Genomic DNA, 19,168 nt, shown 5'->3' with positions numbered 1-19,168 from the left:
ATAAAGAACATAAAACATGCAGAAGAAAAACACATTAGCTTTCCTTGCTGTGACAAAATACTTAGGGTATCAACTTTCACAGGAGGAATGGTTTGACTCAGTTTCGGAGGTTCAGCCATGGTCTCCTGGCCTACTTCTGGGCCACTGGTAGCCAAGAAGCAGAAGATAGGAAAGGCCTGGGATCTAAGTATCTCCTTCAAGGGCGTGCTCCCCTCCCAAACTTCTTTCCACTAGGCCTTTATCTCTTTTGTTTTTCAAGACAGGGTTTCTCTGTATAACAGCCCTAGCTGTCCTGGAACTCACTCTGAAGACCAGGTTGGCCTTAGAATCAGATCTGCTTGCTTCTGCCTCCTTGAGTGCGGGAATTAAAGGTGTATAGCACCGTGGCCGGCTAGGCCTGCCGTTTAAAGGCCAGTCCCCACCTCAACAGGACTACAGCTCTACTGCTAACAGCTCAGCCCTGACCATCAAGGTAAACGGGAACATTTCAGGTACACGGACTACAGGTACCATGAGCAGCAAGGAATTGAATTCTGAATTCTTATAGAGACCAGTCCTTGACATTAGCTGCTCACAAATAAGTTCTCAAGGGGCCTGGAAATCTGATCTTTGTTTAAGTGCTGTCTTGAACTCATGAAATGCCATAAATAAAAGTAGCTTCCTGTGATAGCCAGGTGCTGCATACACGACTTGTACCCAGTACAGAATAAGGGGCAGGTGAAACGGGAAGCCTTCCAATCAAGGGCGTTTTGCAACATGCTGTTGCTACTCATGGGCCACAAAAATCGCTTGATTACAAATTTAGAATATCAAAACAGAAAAGGACACATGGCAAGTTACAGAAATCAAGAGAAATGGGTATAAATGGAACATTTCTGTATCCTTGAAATTCTTTCCCTGGCTTAGCAGAGAAGATAATGAGGTTTGAAATCAAGCAAGTCTCTTTACTAATATATGGTTGTGTTGGTGCTTCCTGTGAGTACACTCGTAGCACATTATTCTAATTTTTTAGCATGTGGAGGGCATACATGCACACATTTTTCTTGTGTGTACTGAAGCACAAGGGCATATCCTCAGTCATTCTCTCCACTGAACCCACAACTCTTTCATTACACTAGTCTCAGTAAGCCAGGCTGCTCTGCCTTCCTAAAGCAGCATTACCAGCGGGCTGCCACTCCCAGCTAGTGTAGACATCCAGTGCATCCGGGCCTGCAGCTGTTCATTCCCAAAGAAACACACAGAGGCTTATACTAATTATAAACTGTTTGGCCTATTAGTTCAGGCTTATTATTAACTAACACTTATGTCTTAAATTAACCCATAATTCTTATCTATGTTTTAGTCATGTGGCTGGTGACTCTGCCTTTCCTCTTCCCAGAATTCTCTTAGTCTGGCCACCTCGCCTATACTTCTTGCCTGATTACTGGCCAATCAGAGCTTTATTATGAGTGACAAATATTTATGCCATACAAGAGCATTATCCCACAGCAAGGTGGCATTAGTCAACCCCCCAGAAATTGTGTGGGTTCTGGGGATCTGAACTCTGGTCTTCATGATTAAAGCACTTAATCCACTTAACCCAGGGTCCTCCTCCCAACTAAGTAATTTTTTAAAGATTGAATTTATCCCCCAGCATTCTTTAGTAACCCCTACACTAACATGCAATCAAATATTGCCCTACATAAAAACACATTTTTAAAAATATAATTTTAGACAACAAAATGACTATCCTAGTCTTGGCATCAGCACTAGTGAAGCATTAAATTCATTTTAAGTTCAAAAAAATGTGTGCAGGCTGCTTATAACTTTTAACCAGTATCTAAAGAACAGCACATCAAAAATTTCCCAATATTTCAAAAGCTGATGAGAACAATGGTTAGTGTGTAATAAGGCACAGGTCCCCTCAAAAACCCTATGAGCAGCAGTGACACGAAGGGCCTGCATTCCCCCCGAGAACTTCCTCACACATTCTCTCTGGCTCCCTTCCACAGGGCTGTGAGAGCTATTTCCACGGTCTAGCTGTGAGCTGACTCTGTGGGTCTATTGACCTTTGCTTTGTGAGCAGTACGAAAGGAAGTCTGACTCTTTTGGGATTAGGCAAAGCACAAAAACAGCCCCAAGAGCATCTGTGTATTATACATTCTCAATAAACACGTTGACCAGATATGTGATCTCTTTAAGAATATGGTATAGGCTAATGTTAAGAAAAAAAAAGTGTGTCTTTGTAGGGAGACCATGTGACAGAGACAGTTCATGGAACTGGTTCTCTCTTCTACCAGGTGGATCTTGGGGACAGGGACTCAAGTCCTCAGGCTCAGAGAGCCAACTCATTGGCCCATAGGCCAATTTTGAGTGTGTGTATGAGAATAAAGCTACACACACACACACCCCTCCTCTCCACAATGTATTTGAAAGTCTTAGTGCAGTTTTGCTAAGGGATAGAATAGAGGTTGTAGGCTGACCCCTTTTTCTCAACACAAAGGCAGTTACAGTTTTTTATCAATAGTATGTGCAGCCCACATTAAGAGATATTGCAAGAGACCAATTATTCAACGGCCACAAAAAGTCTTGAAATAGTCAAAAGAAACCAGGAGGCGGTAGCATACACTTTTATTTCAGTATGCGGGAGGCAGAGGCAGGTGGATCTCTGAGTTCCAGGTCAGTCTGGTCTACAGAGCAAGTTCCAGTACAGTCAGTCAAGGCTACACAAAGAAACCCTGTCTTGAAAAACAAAACAAAAAAGCCAAAAGAAACTAATAAACATAGCCAGACTGCTTGGAATGTACCCAAATGGGCAAGTTTGGGACAAGAGTACTTATTTAGACAAAGAACTACTTTACCCATGTTCTTTTACCAAGTGCTGCAGACACTGTTCTGTTGCTGCCAAGAGACACCATGACCAAAGCAACTCTTATAAGGTCACACCTCCTAATCCTTTCAAACAGTCCCATTCCCTGGTGTCTAAGCATTTACACAGGAGACTAATGGGGGCCATTCTTATTCAAAACAGCATACTAAGTAACCCAAGCCATCTTAGAAGTTCAAGTCTGAGGAAAACGTTTATTAGAACCTTTCAGTTTGAATTAGATTGTATCTTTGCAAACAAATACATTTTACTTCACAAGCAAGCAAAGGGACTCTAGATTATTACTCCTTTTTGTGTGGATTGTGTCTAGGCCAATGTAAAAAGCTTGGGAAAGGACATCAGACAAGATATAAGGCTTATTATTTAGTCAGCTCAAAGTCCGATACTAAAAAATGGCAGGGATAATTACTAATTTGTTTCGTGTGACTTTTGGCACCCAGTTGTGGTACTAGTTTCCCAAGCAGAGCCTGCAGTTTCTGACAGCCACTGACTCCAGCTTCACTCTGCGGTGCTGCCGGACACGGAAACAAATCACCTGCTTTCCTGACTACTACTAGCTTTCAAAGAAAGACATATTATTAGCAGGGATACATCATTAAAACTACCTCCCTATTGCTTAACAGTTAACAAGCAAACATCACTGCAGATTCCTCAACACTCAGCTAAAGCTGTAACATGTGTGCTTTTGACTGTAATCTGACTTCCTTTAATTTTTCTTTTCAAGACAGGGTTTCTCTGTGTTAATAGCCCTGGCTGTCCTGGAACTAGCTTTGTACACCAAGCTGGCCTCGAACTCACAGAGATCCACCTGCCTCTGCCTCCCGAGTGCTGGGATTAAAGGCATGCGCCAACACCGCCCGACAAATTAAAGTTTTTAATAAAAGATTTTTAAAAATCACAAAAATAGAAGTTTAACCAGTCCTCTTTCCTAACCATGGGGGATACCTTCTGCGAACACAAAGTTTCTTTCTGAGAGGCTTCACGGGGGACATAATGATGTTCATTCATGAGGAATGACGTGGAGCCTCTAAGGGAAAAGGGCTAAAGCACCTCATAGTATTTAGAGTCAGCTGACACAACTTCTGCACTAACTGTTTAGATAAAGTGCTATGATACTTTGCTAGAGAGCTAGAGCCTTTTGTAAAAATGAAAAAAAAAAAAAAAAAAAAAAAAACCCAAAAAAAACCAAGACTTATTTTTCCAGGTTCTGGATTTTCAGTTCAGAGCTAACATCTTTTATAAAAATACCAGTAAGAAATTATCTTAAAATTCTGATGACATTAAAAAGTCACAAACCTCAGAGAACTGAGAACTCTACATATAAACACCAGCCCTGGTTTCAGTGAATGTCGACTGATTTTACAAAACATCTCTCTCAAGGAAGTGCTTTACAACTCCTTACCCCCACCCCAAGAGCAATTCTGTCTGGTCTGTGACAGAAATCTGGTTTTAAAACAATAAAAACCACGGGACCTCCACAGCTTTCATAGAAACAGTCCAACTTTCTGTTTTCTTCTACTTTCCCCTTAGCTGACATTTATCACTGTATTTAAAATAATCATGATGTTAACTCAAGATACTGTATATTAACATGGAAGCAATATGAATGCACTTATGTGAATATCACATTTTATACAGTTTGAAAAACACACAAACAAAAGTATAGAGAACAGATTATATATTTCAGATAAGATCATGCTGACTTATGGCATCTTGTGCGGAGGATGTCTCCAGATTGGCCTTCACAGGTGGGCTCTGTGCTGGACTAACAGACTCTCCACTAAACAGAGGTTTCAGGATAACTAGAGGCGTGCCTTGCTTTCTGCTCCCATAGCTGGACGTCATCATCACAGAAAAGGCTACAGACGACAAACCATCCCGTGAGACGGAAACAGCACTCGCCCAGGAAGTACACTAGACGGTGTGACCTAAGTCTGCTAAAATTTCCAAATGAAAAGATGACCACTTTCTTAAAGAGCAGAATTATAAAGTCGCTTTCACCGCCGTCGTTGTAGACCCAAGTTTAGTGAACTTTCAGATTAGAATCTATAATTCAGTAGAGTGTTCAGGACTACAGAAGTCATCTTGAGACTTTCTACGAAAGTACGTACAGATCTTCCTCATGGAGCTGGGAGTAATGGTGACCTAGAAGAAAATGGAGAGTTAGAGATTTCCCAAGTTCAAAATTATGTAATTAAGTGTCTCAGTTATAGCTGCCATTCTCTTGAGCAAATCAGCCCCCTCCACTGATAAGCCAAACAGATAGCTTCTCCATTGTTTCCCAATAAAGCAGCATTGTTCTGATAAAGAAACATTAGTTGTATATGGTAGCACACTCCGATAATCACAGCACCTGAGAGGCTAAGGCAGGAAAGTCCCAAATTAAAATCCACTCTAGACTACACAGTGACAACCTACAAGTCAATAAAACGTAAAAACAAATCCCAAAACTTAAAAAGATTAAGATTAGCACACCATCCTTAAAGCTTTGAGATTTATATTGTTAGTGAAAATAATTTCCACCTCACCCTTGGTCATGAAGGTCGGGGGCGGGGGGACCACAGGAGAGAGACACGACGACAAATTTTTGGCTAGGAGCAGAGCGTTCCTACCTTTGAGGGAAGGAAACTTTGTTTGACTTCCCATTTTCTGCAGCAAAATACTGTTTCAGCTTGCATAGTAAGTAGCCTTTCCTAGAAGCACAGGCTAGGCTAAAGACATCAAATGGGGCAGGTCACTCCTAAGAAAAGCTAAGTTCTGCCCCTAATTATGGGCTGTGTTCCCATCATCTTCCTTCGCTAGTCAGAGTGGAGCCCAATGCCCTCCTGTGACTGCACTGATACACAGCTCTGCCCCCTGCTGGTGTCCATGCCTCACCCAACGCTCACTTCCCTCTTCACCACTCTAAGTCATACGGTTTGCAAGGTTCACTTACCATTCATTTAAATGTTCTGTCAGTCAATGAGAAGTGAGACTTAAAAAGATCAGTAACATTACACTGAATTGCTGAACGCTAAGAGAGCAGACACAAGTATTCAGAATATTGGTGTATGCAAGACAATTACAAACTTGGGGAAAAGCCATAAAAAAATCAAGGAATCAGTAATTTAATTGCTTTGAAATACCTAAGTTTCATTTTGATCATAAAATTCAATTACAAGCTGAACAATCTACTTATGGATATTGGCAAGTTTCCCGAGAAAAACAACTTTACTTAAAAAAGAGATGCCATGCTGTATCCCAGGAGAGATATTTCTGAACTGACACCCTGGATGGTGAGAAGGCTTCAGTGAATCAAGCAGTAAAGACCGAGAAGTATGAGCAGATGAAGGGTTTAATGGAGTAAAAAAAGGGCTGCCAAATAATTCAGTACAAAGGTCATCTTGAGAACTGCATTTGGTCCCCTTCAAAATAGGACATATATCCTCCCACCCTGAAGGCTTACCGGGCCTGATGATGTCTTTCCAGTCTGTCTCCTGGAACTGGGTGTCTGGGATGATGGACTTCGTGGAGATGAATTCTCAGCCTTCCGTTTGGCTGCCATGGCCAACAACCAGTTCTTATTCTCTGGGGAGCTATTCTCCTTGCCCACCATCTCAGACCCTTCTCCACAAGGTCTCAGAGGAAGAGGCAGTGTTCCACAGCCTTCTGAAACATAAGGACTGACAGGCGAAGGAGGCTCTGAGATGCTTGCAGCAGCAGTGTCTTCAATTTTGCTTGATTTGGCAGGACCTGTGGAGTCCTTGCTGAGGGCGTCCTGGTTGCTGGAGAGGCAGCAGCACAGGTCCAGACGGAGGCTCTCCACCTGGCCATCGAGCTCGGTGACACAGCTGCAACTCCTCACACACTTCTGCTTCACGCTCTCCAGACAGCTTGAGTCCAGACGCCTCTTCACTCTATTTCTAGATTCACAGCAAGCATCTGCTTGGGATGACTTCTGGCTCACAGGAATGAGAGCTTTTCTTGGAGGTGAGATCTTTGTCTCAGAAGCAGGTGGAGTGACGGGTGGTGACGAGGAAGGTGTTCGGGTCACCCAGTTTCTAAGAGACATCTTGAAAGATGAGAGTGGCTTGGGAGACACAGAAGAGGTGGAGCCTCTTCTGCCGACTGGAGACTGGGTCTTGGCAGGGGTGGTTTTGACTGGGAACGTGGGGGTATTTGAAGGAAGAGGGAGGTCTCCAGTACAGCTTGGAGTACAAGCTGCTGCTGATGGAGAGGAAATGGACGGACCGCTCTTGGTTCTGGGGGCTTTGGCAGGAGTACTCTGGCTACTTGATACCATTACTGAAAATGAAGAGAATCATGAAAATCAGAAAGAAAATGATGCACAGTCCTTGGATGCTCACCAAGGGAAATCATGTCTATGCCATCTGATTTGCCAGGAAATAGGTCCCTAAAAATCATCCCATCTCCACCACACCCTCCTAGCATTTTTCCTACCCCTTTTCTAACCGATTGCTCCCCAAACACCCTGAAGTAAACACACACTTGCAAAACCCAGGGAAGATAAAATCTTTAAAGCACCAGCAGACCACTCCTAACAGTTTCAGTGTTTACAAGTGGTGTGGGAGGTCCTTCTGTCCATGCGCTGCTTTCACTGGTTAATGAATAAAGAAACTGCCCTGGCCTGTTGATAGGACAGAACTTAGGTAGGTGGGGAAGACAAAACTGAATGCTGGGAGAAGGAAGGCAGAGAGAAACACCATGGAGCTGCCAGAGACAGACATGCCAAATCCTTCCCAGTAAGCCACTGTCACGCGGCGATACACAGATTAATAGAAATGGGTTAAACTGAGATGTAAAAGTTAGCCAATAAGAAGTCTAATGGGCCAAGCAGTGTTTTAATTAATACCGTTTCTGTGTGGTTATTTCGGGTATAAGCTAGCTGGGCGGCCAGGACAAACAAGCAGGCCCCTCCATGCAACATGCAGTGACACACTTCCATGTGAACAAGTGACACACAGCATACTTCTATCTTGCAATATGAAATTAGATCAAAAGGCACGAAGTGTTTCATATCTTTTACATCTTTTTTTTTTTTTTTTGAGACAGGGTTTCTCAGTGTAACAGTCCTGGCTGGCCTGGAACTCACAGAGACCTACCTGCCTCTGCCTTCTGCATGCTGGGATAAAGGTGTGTGCTACCACTACCTGGCTCTGTTTAGATCTTTTAATGGCACAACTTTCTCTTTTATAAAGGCCAAACAGTCTAGGTATGATGGAATATACCTGGACTCCCAGTACTTACAGGCTGAGGCAGGAGAATCATGTGTTAAAGGCTAGTCAAGGTCACAGCAAAACTCTGACTCAAAAATAATCTGATCCCTTCCTCCAATCTAAAATTCCCCACTTAGCAGGATTCGACTACTGATACACAAGTGTCTCTACTCATTTGGCAGTAACACTTGTGCCAAGTCTGTACTTAGATATCATGCACAATTATGACCTGCACGACTATGTGAACACAGGCGCCTCTTTCACACACTGACCATCTGCCAGATGATATGGGAGTTCTGGTTTTAATTTTCTGAGAAACTGCTGCACCATTTTCCTAAAATAGTGAAAATAATTTATAGGAGCACCAACAATGTACATCCTCACCCACATCCGTTACCCATTTACCCCTCTTTTGGGACAGGGTCTTACAATGTTTAGACTGACCTCAATATGCCTTCAATCTCAGTACTTGTGAGGCAGAGATAGCGAATCTCTGTGAGTTTGAGGCCTGGTCTACAAAATAAGTTCCATGATAGGCTCCAAAGCTACAGAGAAACCCTGTCTCAGGGGGCGAGGGTGGGAGGAAACAAAACAAAACAAAAAACAGAAGGAAGTGTCTTTAGGCAAATGTTTACCAACAACTTTTTGCTCATTTAAAATATCCTAAGCTTCAAGCTGGGCAATTGGTGGTGCATGCCTTTATCCTAGCACTTGAGAGGCTGGTGGATCTCAGTGAGTTCAAGGCCAGCCTGGTCTATACAGTGAGTTACAGGACCGTTAGGGTGACACAGAGAAACCCTGCCTCGAAAAATAAAAAACAAAAAAATCTAATTGTCTAAAAGAATCAACACAAGATCCTATCTCAAAGGGAAAAAAGGAGAAATATAACCTGCCTTTTACTATGTGACCTGATGTGGGATTCCCCTCTGTGTGCTGTGACTATGTTTTATTACCATTGGTTAATAAAGAATCTGCATTGGCCTATGGCAGGGCAGAATAGAGCAAGATGGGAAATCCAAGAAGAGATAGAGCAGGAAGGGCTGGAGAGATGACTCAGAGGTTGAGAGCACTGGCTGCTCTCCCAGAGGTTGTGAGTTCAGTTCCCAGCAACCACATGGTGGTTCATAACCATCTATAATGAGATCTGGTGCCCTCTTCTGGCCTGCAGGAATACATATAGACAGAACACTGTATACATAATAAATAAAAAGAAAAAGAGCAGGAAAGAAGGTAGAGTCAGGCAGATGCCATGTAACCGCAAAAGCAAAGACACACCATTGGCCAAACAGTGTTGCAATTAATATAGTTTTTGTGTGATTATTCAGGTCTGGGTGGCCGGGAAACAAAAATGCAGTCTCAATACAATCACCAACACATGGACAGACCCCACTGACATTTCTGTCAGCACACTAAGGAACCGATGCAATGTAACATTTAACAGTGGACAACAGTGCACTGTACTAGGAATGTGGATTGTTAGTGCTATTTCCTTCCTAAGTGACAATACCTTTCTTGTAAATCCTCTTAACCAATTTGAAGGTAAAGAAGCCCTCAGGATTCGCAAAGAGAAACACACAGACCTACAACTTGGCACAATCACTTAGTATGTGACTTAGGCACGACCACCCGTCCAACTTATCCTTTCACGTGAAAAATTTTATCCCTAAAAGAAGTGATCCTGGGCTGGCTCAGAGCACTGGCTGCTCTTCCAGGGGTCCTTAGTTCAATTCCCAGCAACCACACGGTGGCTTACAACCACCCATAATGAGATATGGTGCCCTCGTCTGGCCTGCAAGGATACATGCAGGCAGAATACTGTATATAATAAATAAAATCTTTAAAAATAGTTTACTAGTGCCAATCTTAGTTTATTATCCTATCTTCTTCACTATTCTAGCAGTCTTGCCTTGAAACAAAGTTCTCTTTAAAAATAACTTTCAAAAAGTTTATTATGTATACACACACAGAGGGTACAAGACAGAAGGCATCTTGTAGGAACTGACCTCTCCTGTCATAATCACAAACTCAGGTTGTCAGGCTTGGTGGCAAGCACCCTTACCCTATAAGGTATCTTGACAGCTTAAGAGAGGAACTTTATAAATACTTCTTTAACTTTTTCCCTTAAGCAAGTGCTTAGACTTCACTAAAGTGAATTTGTCCTTCCAGTAAAGGCACAGCTGGAAACTCCAATCGCAGCAGGAAGAAAGAAGCTGTCATTGGTTGTACTGCTTTGTCCAGCTTGTCACTTCTTCCATTAAAACAGCCATGTGTGTATTTGTATAGGAAGTCCTAAAATAGTACATATCTAGTAACACAGCAAGTTCCAGTGAGGGTTTGGAATAAAGGATAGACAGAGGTAACAGTCTCATTTTATGTGTATTCTGTGCATGCCATAACCTCCCATGTGTTTATCAGGATATGCAAAGGTATATGCATAGTAGCTTAAACCCAGCCAAGCACTAACAGACCACGCTGTCTACACACAGGTTTTGCACCTTGTTCTTCAGGACTCGGGTGCACTGCACTCTCTAACTGTGTCACAACACCACCCACCCATTTCATGACCTGCCGTTCTCTATTTCACTTAGAACATCCGTCTTTGACAAGTCATGCCTGAAGTCTGATCACATGTGATGGACCGAGCTGCTGCTCTAAAGCCTTTTTTTTTCTCTCCCAGGGCTTTGTGTAAACTGGACTAGACAAGGAATCTATCATGTGTGGATCTACACATCTGGCTTCTTTGGACAATTCTAGAGTGCACTACTCTTCAACCTTAGCTTCTTTCTTTTCAAAAGTTAGCCATTTGGTTGCTACCTTTTCATTCCTACACACACTACTTTAGGGCCCTGCAATAGGGAGGACTCACTGCTTTTCTCAACAGGCTGTGCACTACTACACCCCTCTCAGTTCATGTGTATTTTTGGCCTCTTTCTTGCTAGGCAAAAATCCCCATGTTTCAAGGATCCAGTAGCCCCATATTCATAGACTCTTCCTAACCCAGCTATCCTGTCACAGAAGACATGGGTTCTCAGAGCCCTTCACTAGTGTGGCCAGGAGAAATGGTTACAGTAGTTACTATATAGTTTTGCACCTGCTTCCTAAGCTAGCTAGTGAGCCCAGGAGGGGAGATGAGGATTTAGTGTTTAGTAAGGAATTATTAAACAAACTTCATGTAAAACTTCATGGCTGCTAACAGTAAGGTGGTGATAGAAGCACTAGGAAACTGACAGTAACTATCCTGCTGTCTAACCAAAACGACAACAAACACTGAGCTTGAACAAGTGAGAGATATCTTGGCAATTAGGAAATCATCCTGTCACTCAGTGCCTAGACCACTGTCTCAATCTTGGCTGCATAACAGACTTACCTAGAGCTTTACAAAAACACAAACACTTGACCTCTACACAAAACTTACACAATCCATGACCGACAATGTATACATTCTTCAAAAGCTCCTCCACAAGTGGCTCTGACGCCTATCCAAGACTGAGAACCTCAGCAGTGCTGTGAGATCTCCAACTAGAGTACAGTCACAGAATAGTAAGCAATAGAGCTGGTGCTGGCTGGACAAAGTAGCTCAGAGGGAAGTTTATGCCTTTCCAGATAGCATTAAAAAAAAGATAGCATTCTCAAAAATGGTAGTGTGGTCAATAGCAGCCAGTCTATTCTGGAAGCAGGCAGCAAGCGTTCCAGCCACTGGGCAACTAGATCAGGTTGTTACTCGGCAATCCTCTTTGGAGGACCGAAGGCTGGTTCAACTGAACTGCACTTGCTATGTGGAGTCCTAAAGGAGACAGCACAGCAGAGCAGTCTGTGTCTACACTGCTCGACGACTGGGCAGAGAGCACTTGAGCACTTTACACAGTGGAACCGTCATCAACTCTCATTTGATTCCACCCAATCAAACATTATCTTCTCCTGAGCTCTCTCCTTTCCTTTGTAATAAACCCCTAATTAAAGGGTGGCAATCAGTGTCTCGAGTTCTTTCCCCACTGTCCTGATAGACCAGGCAGGCCATCATAGGCCATCGTCACTCCAACAAGGTTGTTGTTCCATAAGCTCCAAACTGCAAAAGCAAAGGTAAGCTCACAAGTCTTTTTTTTTTTTTTTCTATGTTGGAACAATCGGGTCAAAGCCACAACCATCATTTCCTTAGTTCACCCTGTTTCTAGCATAACACTCTGCCGGGTCTCCTGCTCAGGCAGTGTCTGTCCAATAGTCTGAGCACCACCTCCTCCTCTAAAGAAACGCTGGTGTCTAATAGCTCAGGTTCTTCTTGCTCTATTTACTTTTCTAGCTACAGCTGTTATCACAAGTCACCCCAAATTTATCATCCCCATCCTAAATTGCAGAATTAAAACTGTCTCTTTGACACCCTTTGGATATAAAACAATGTCATGTTACATCAAAATCAAACTCTAGTTTCCTTCCTAAATCTGTAGCAATTCCTATCTAGATTAGGACAATTCCATCCTGTGTAGCCTGAAGTAAAAGCCAGAAAACCATCCTTAAAGAGTCCCCCTTAAATTGTACATGTTATCCTTTGGCATATTCTGTGGGTTCTTTCTTATAAACTAAATTTTTAAATAGATTATTTTATGCTTTGCCTTTTGTTCTTGAGACAAAGTCACGCCAGCCTCAAACCCACACTTTTCCTGAGTGTTGGGAGTAAGGCATGTGCAAGTTTGATGACTTCAGCATCAGACACGAACTTTCCCGCTGTCCCTCACTGTTTCTGTGCCGGCATTACCCTCTGGAGGCCGAGAACATGCCAGGTGCACTCCTGCTGTAGCGCCTTAGGCTCACCATGCTGTCTGCCTGGAGTAATCTTCCGAACAACAGCATGGCTAGTGACTTCACTTCCCTAAGTGAGGCCACTCTATCACAGAGACACTTGACAGCACATTTCCATTCTTCCCTCCTTTACTTGATGTATTTACTTCAGTTTACTTATCGCCACCCACGAGTAAGATGCTTGTACCCCATTGCTAAACAAAACTAAGAAGAGTGCACAGCCCATGACTATCTGCTGACTAAATCCGTTACTATACACGAGACCTTCACAGACGATGAACAAAGCATGGCAGTTCTCTCTAAGAAATGCCAGGGAGGTGCTTTCCTTTAAAAATAATACAAAACAAGGGCAAATCTAGCCTCCCATAGCACTCAGTAGGACTCAACTAAGAAAGCCAAGAAACCTTGGAAAATGCATGCTACCCTTACCTAGGCCAGCTTTCGTCTCTCTTTTCTTCTGAGAGGTCCAGCCCACCATGGAATGTTTATCGCCTCCGGGTTTCTCTTCCAGGCCTCTATTCAAGCGCCAGATTTTCAATGTATTATCATCAGAGCAGGTAGCAATCTAAGAACCAATAGAAGAATGATGAAGTTTCAAAGATCAACAACAAAATCTAAAGCAGTTGTGCCCTAAGGGATCATAAACGGCCACTTATTTTGTCTGCTGAGACACAGCACAGTCAACGACACCCCTTGTTTCAGAGAATCACACCAGCTTCACAACGATGCAAATTTCAGTTTCTTTTAAAAATGTATTTCCCACTGAGAAACTTATTAGCAGTAATTCATTTTTTAAAATTTGTCTTTTTATGTGTGTTTTGCCTGTACACATGTGTGTCAGCAGAGCCCAGAAAAGAGCATCCTATCCTATGGAAATGAAGATGGCTGTTTGCTGGGCACTGAGCCTGCGTCCTCTACAGGAACAGCAAAAGGCTCTCAAGCACACTGTCAGTAGGCTCATTTTCCTTTTGGTCTCCCAAGAAGCCAGGCAATTCATGTCTTTAACACTCTTTATATAACCACATGCAATTAAGATTTCCTTTTATTCTTTCTGTGAAATGATCAATTAGTACATATCATCACTATTTAATTTCTACAATTTTCTTCTAAATTCTGTATGCTTATCTTATTGTTAAAGCAATGAGGACATTTCCCAGATCAGACTTAGCCTGTGACTCCAGCAGGCCACAGAAGAGTACAATAAACCCAAACCTCTGAGATGCTTTTTCAGATAGGTAAAGGAGCAATGCAGGAAAACAAAAGTTCACCAGGCTGAAAGAAGTTAAAAATAACCTTTGCCCCTTTAAAAATATCCGACTATTCCTGATCTTGGTCCCAAGCCTTTTATGGCAGAGAAAGTCCAGCTTGAAGAGCTAGAGGCAAATGGCCCCTGCTGCCAGAGCTGTGCCCAGCATTTGTTTATATCATTTCTCTATTTCAGTCACTAACACAGAGGAAAAAGAACACATGTTCTTTTAAGTCGTGGCCCCCAAGAGACAGGCAACATTTTCCTTCCCTTACTGGGAGGCCAAAGACACACACACACAGATTTCACTTCTCAACGAAAAATATTGGAATGCCACGAGTGCTGTAGTGACAATAACTATATTTATAGGCATATTTAATACATATGAGCCTTCAGATCGTCTTTGTTTTTTGAGATAGGGTTTTTCTGTCTAGCAGTCCTTGCTGTCCTGGAACTCGATTTGTAGACCGGGCTAGCTCTGAACTCCCAAGTGTTGGGATTAAAGGCGTGCGCCATCACAGCCCAGCTTCCTTTACATTCTTTATCTTATTTAGAAACCCTTAAAAGCTGGGCACAATGATGCACACCTGTAGTCCTAGCACCTGGGAGACTACGACAGGGCAGGAAGACAGTGTTCAAAGACAGAGCTCAAAGCTCTGAGCTATATAGCAGCAAGATGTTCTCTCTGAAAAAAACAAAAATCCACAAAACTGAAGAAAAAAAAAAAACAACCAAACATGAGCAAACAAAATACAGTGGTTTATCTGATAACCCGTGTAAAAAGCAGGCATTCCATTAAAAATTACATGGGATTTTGGATAGAATGTTGGGAGATCAATTGACAACTAATGCAATGAGTTTAAGAAAGGTCTGTATGAACAAGAACAAGGCCCTAAGTACATGAAAGCATCATAGTGAAATCTGTTTTTGTGTATGCTTATAAAAAAGAGCTTTCATGAAGCTAACCAAAGAAATGCAGTAGGGATACAAACAAGCAAATCCTATGAGCAACCCAGGAGTTCTGAAATGCCAATAGTATGCCAATGCACTAGACATACAGTCTCTGGAAGACTAGAAAACAGCTAAAGTCAAGAACAAGACAAGCAACAAAACTTTCTATATACAGACATGGCTTCTATTTCTGGCGTTATTATAATTTAAGCTATGTGTGTGTATCTGCGCTTGTGAGGACAGGTACACATGGAGGACAGATGCATTGGTTCCCCTGGAGCTGGACTACTAGGAGTCACCTGATGTTGATGTGGATGCTAAGAACCAAACTCAGGCTCTCTTTAAGCTGAGCCACTTCCCTAGACCTTCATTTCAGATTTTAAAATGAATCTTCAGTTCAAAATTTCATTCTATATATAAGGAAAAGAATGACTTAGTGAACTATAAACCCAACTTTACTTCTTTAGTATACAATAATTCCTGTACTGGTGAAAAAAAGCAGGGGAAAAGTGTGAGTGTATGTTGAGAAAGATATATGTCCTGGATTCTTTTAAATGACTACACATCAAAGTCTATCATTTTCAAATAAACCTAGGGAAAATATACAAATCTAGCATCCACAAACCTTGGTGAAGTCTGACGGACACCAGCACACAGACGTGACCTCTTGAGAATGACCCAGGAGTACAGTAGGAGGATGCCAGGGCATGGAAACCTGGCCAAACCAGAAAGAACATGTCAGCACAACAGTGTTAGTCCCCACAGCAGTCAGGACCTCTTTAACTATGTCTCAGGGCTTTAGGGTTGTCAATAATGGGGGAGCTGTCTAGTTCAACAGTCAAACTCAATCAAGACTATGGGTCCAAACACAGGACAGCTCTTATTTCAACTAAAATGCAATTCGCACTGTCCCTCAGCCACTGGGCTTTCTGGGCCAAGATTCAGTTCCAGGTATTGCTCTTCAACCCAGTCCTGTTTATACACCGCATAGACATGTTTAGATCTTCTATAGTCAGCCACTTCGAGGAATATTAAATCAACTGAGTCCTGAAGGTATCTGAAACAGGCAAACAGCTCTTTTAGAATAAGAGGCCAGTTTTGTCCCCCTAAGGCAAGTCACGCTTACCATGACAAAATCCAAAATATTATCCTTCATTTTGAATGGGACAACCTTCAATTTGAAGATGTAAGCTATAATTTTTAATTTTTCATTCAAACTTTTCAGTCAATTTGTTTGAAGGACAATAATGTCTTTAATGTATTGAGAGGTCAGACTGTACACATCACCGAGAATCTTATCACTGGATACTTCCAGTGATAGACACTTGATAGCACTGTACAGCCGCTCATTCCAGAGCTATCAATACCTTTCAAAGCACACAGGACATAGAGGACAAGCTCACATTGCTATTATTAGTACATGTATTTGAAGAACAAGGACCTTGGAAGAACGCATTCTCTATTTTCCCAAGGCTCTGAATCATAGATCATTTGCATGAAGTGGAGGCAACTTTAGAAAGAATATTTGTGACAGTGACTAAGTCAGCTTAACAGGTTTCTCAAATTACAGCTAAGAGACTTGATACTAACTCATGGGGTTATCTAACTCAATCATTACTACTCCTTATCAATGCTACCTGGCAAATATGCAATGATTAAAATGGCAAAAACAAAGGACAGAGTTTAATCTGCCTCGTTAAGTTAAAGTTTAATGTATTAACAGATAAGGCAGCTTTCCCTCAACCTACATAGATATTATTGCCTAGTTCTACAATGCCATAGACTATAATTCATTCACTCAAAGAAAAATATACTTTAGAAAGGACTATAAAACATAGTTTCTTACTATCCCAGCAGTCAGAATTTTTCTTTCCTGTTTGTGAGGACCCTAGTCCATTAAGTTTCTCTTTACTCAAGATTCACTTTAATTCCAGTAACTTTTTAACTTCAATTTACTTTAAAAACCATTACTATAATTATTTCATTTAATTTTTAAAAAGCTTCCATTCTGAGTAGTAAGGAAACTTATTTAAAAAAATAAACATTTTGGGGTGGTCAATACAGAAAACTGTCCTCTTTTACATATTCTACTTTTTATAGAATGCTTAAGACACAGGAACCCCAAAGTTAAAATTACGAGACACCTCTTGAAGCAAATGGCTCTAACCTTTAGAACTCATAGAGCACTTTGAGTACTTAAGCATACAAAAGAATCCACCAGCACTTTCCCTCACAAAATCTCCTTACTCTGCCCAATTGGAAACCAAATCTAATCTTTATTTTTGCCATGAGATCATTTACACTTCCTAAAGTGTCAGGCTCAGTGTTCCACTGGTCAGCAGCAGAATGGCCGTGCCAAATCAGTTTATTTATAACCACTTCAGCACTATTCAGTGGATGAACCAGGGACAGACAGGGGAAGCGGGTGTGGAGGTACAGGTTGGGACAAGGGGCAGGAAGAAACTAAAAAGCAGAATGCTCACTGTTTGTGTGTGTGTTTTTTCTTTAGAATTTTGGAGCTCAGTATCAGTCCACAGATGATACACTTTCTCTTTTAATGTGGCATGAGGCATCTACAAAGGACATTTTCTTTTGCTGGAAGATACAAATTCCTTTCTTATTCTTTCCTTATGGGAAGGCTTCAGCACAGAACAGATGCAATACGAAAGCCTAAGCTAACCCATTAGACATGAAGCAGAGTTACAAGACACCTCAGTGGTCTGGACACTCAGCTTGCATGGACTCCTGTTTAAACTCCTTTAATAAGGGAAAAGAGAAACAACATCTCACTGGGCAAATTCAATTTTAAGAGCAGTAAGCTTTCCAAGATCTCAAATATCAGGGCCTGCATACTGAGCTATGTGTGGACAGGCAGGAGGACATCCTGTCTGAACCATGTCACTCAGTGGTGACACAGAACCAAGCCTGGGAATTCAGTTAGGGTCAACCATGTGTGGTGGCCATAGATGAGATTTTTAGTAATAGGCTAGAAACATCAAGTACCTAGTGTGCAGCCCCTCGATTCCCATTTTAAAAGGACCCTATGCTAGAGAAATTTTAAGAACTGGCAAGAAGATTTAAATGTATATATTTAGTTACATACATAATCATATGTACTTTATGGAACTAGCTATTTTATTATGTTATCTGATACATCTAAAATTTCAGTTGTTTTCTTGCAAAAAAGAAACCCAAAATGACAGGCTTGTAAAATGAGTAAAATTCTGTAACCAAGTAGGGAGTTAGAGAAATAAAAGTAGTAAGACAGTGAGGAAAAAACAGAAAGCACAAAGAACAAAACTTTGAAACTCAAAATTTTAAATACAAACAAGAGAGAAGCAATTGTAACTAGTACTACACAGAGACATTTTAAAAATTCTAGAAGAGTAAAGAAAACAGATACAAGCTATTTTTGTAAGATATGTACTCATATACATCTCAAGTATATACTTATAAGAAAATTCTCATTTAAAGCTCCAATAAGAAATATGGATATTAGAGAGGAGCCCAACATACGTGTCTTGCTAGAATGGCATCTTACCTTGGGACCACTGAGAAAATATCACTAAAAGCTGTCAGTGGGGAGCATGTCATTTTCAACTCCAGAGTTGTAAGAGTCATTCTTTTGCACTTTCCCCAGGACTTTTCTATTAACATCATTCAAGTTTCTTGGTTTATGGTAGATTGTTTTAGAATATGGATACATAAATTGTGGTTTTTAAGATGTACACAATCGCTTAAACAGTAATGGACACTCTATAAAATAAGAAAATGAGGGGGCTGGAGAGATGGCTCAGTGGTTAAGAGCACTGGCTGCTCTTCCAGATGTTGTGAGTTCAATTCCCAGCAACCACATGGTGGCTCACAACCATATGTAATGAGGTCTGGTGCCCTCTTCTGGCCAGCAAGCATACAGACAGCAGAACACTGTGTGTGTGTGTGTGTGTGTGTGTGTGTGTGTGTGTGTGTGTATATATATATATATATATATATATTTTTTTTTTTTTTAAATAAATAAATCTTAAAAAAAAAGAAAAAGGAGTGAGGAAAACAGTTATTATACCAAAAGTTTTGAGCAACTGTTCTGCAGGCAGC

The 19,168-nt window shown here is 41.5% G+C and overlaps 1 protein-coding gene across 1 annotated transcript in view; it reads right to left on the bottom strand.

Moving 5' to 3' along the window:
* Positions 1–4,171: 4,171 nt before the first annotated feature.
* Dtl (denticleless E3 ubiquitin protein ligase homolog) overlaps positions 4,172–19,168 on the bottom strand; it is a 36,728-nt gene continuing 21,731 nt past the window's right edge. The window contains exons 12-15 of the mRNA XM_038349561.1: positions 15,699–15,788; positions 13,306–13,441; positions 6,312–7,150; positions 4,172–5,011 (exon numbers count right to left, since the gene is read on the bottom strand). Coding sequence (XP_038205489.1) covers positions 4,913–5,011; positions 6,312–7,150; positions 13,306–13,441; positions 15,699–15,788 — 1,164 coding nt within the window. The 3' untranslated portion in view covers positions 4,172–4,912. The remainder of the gene's footprint in view (positions 5,012–6,311; positions 7,151–13,305; positions 13,442–15,698; positions 15,789–19,168) is intronic.

Source organism: Arvicola amphibius, chromosome 12, assembly GCF_903992535.2.
Source record: "Arvicola amphibius chromosome 12, mArvAmp1.2, whole genome shotgun sequence".
NCBI classification, from domain to species: domain Eukaryota; kingdom Metazoa; phylum Chordata; class Mammalia; order Rodentia; family Cricetidae; genus Arvicola; species Arvicola amphibius.
Note: the sequence above shows the minus strand (reverse complement) of the source record. Positions and strands in the feature narration are given on the sequence as shown.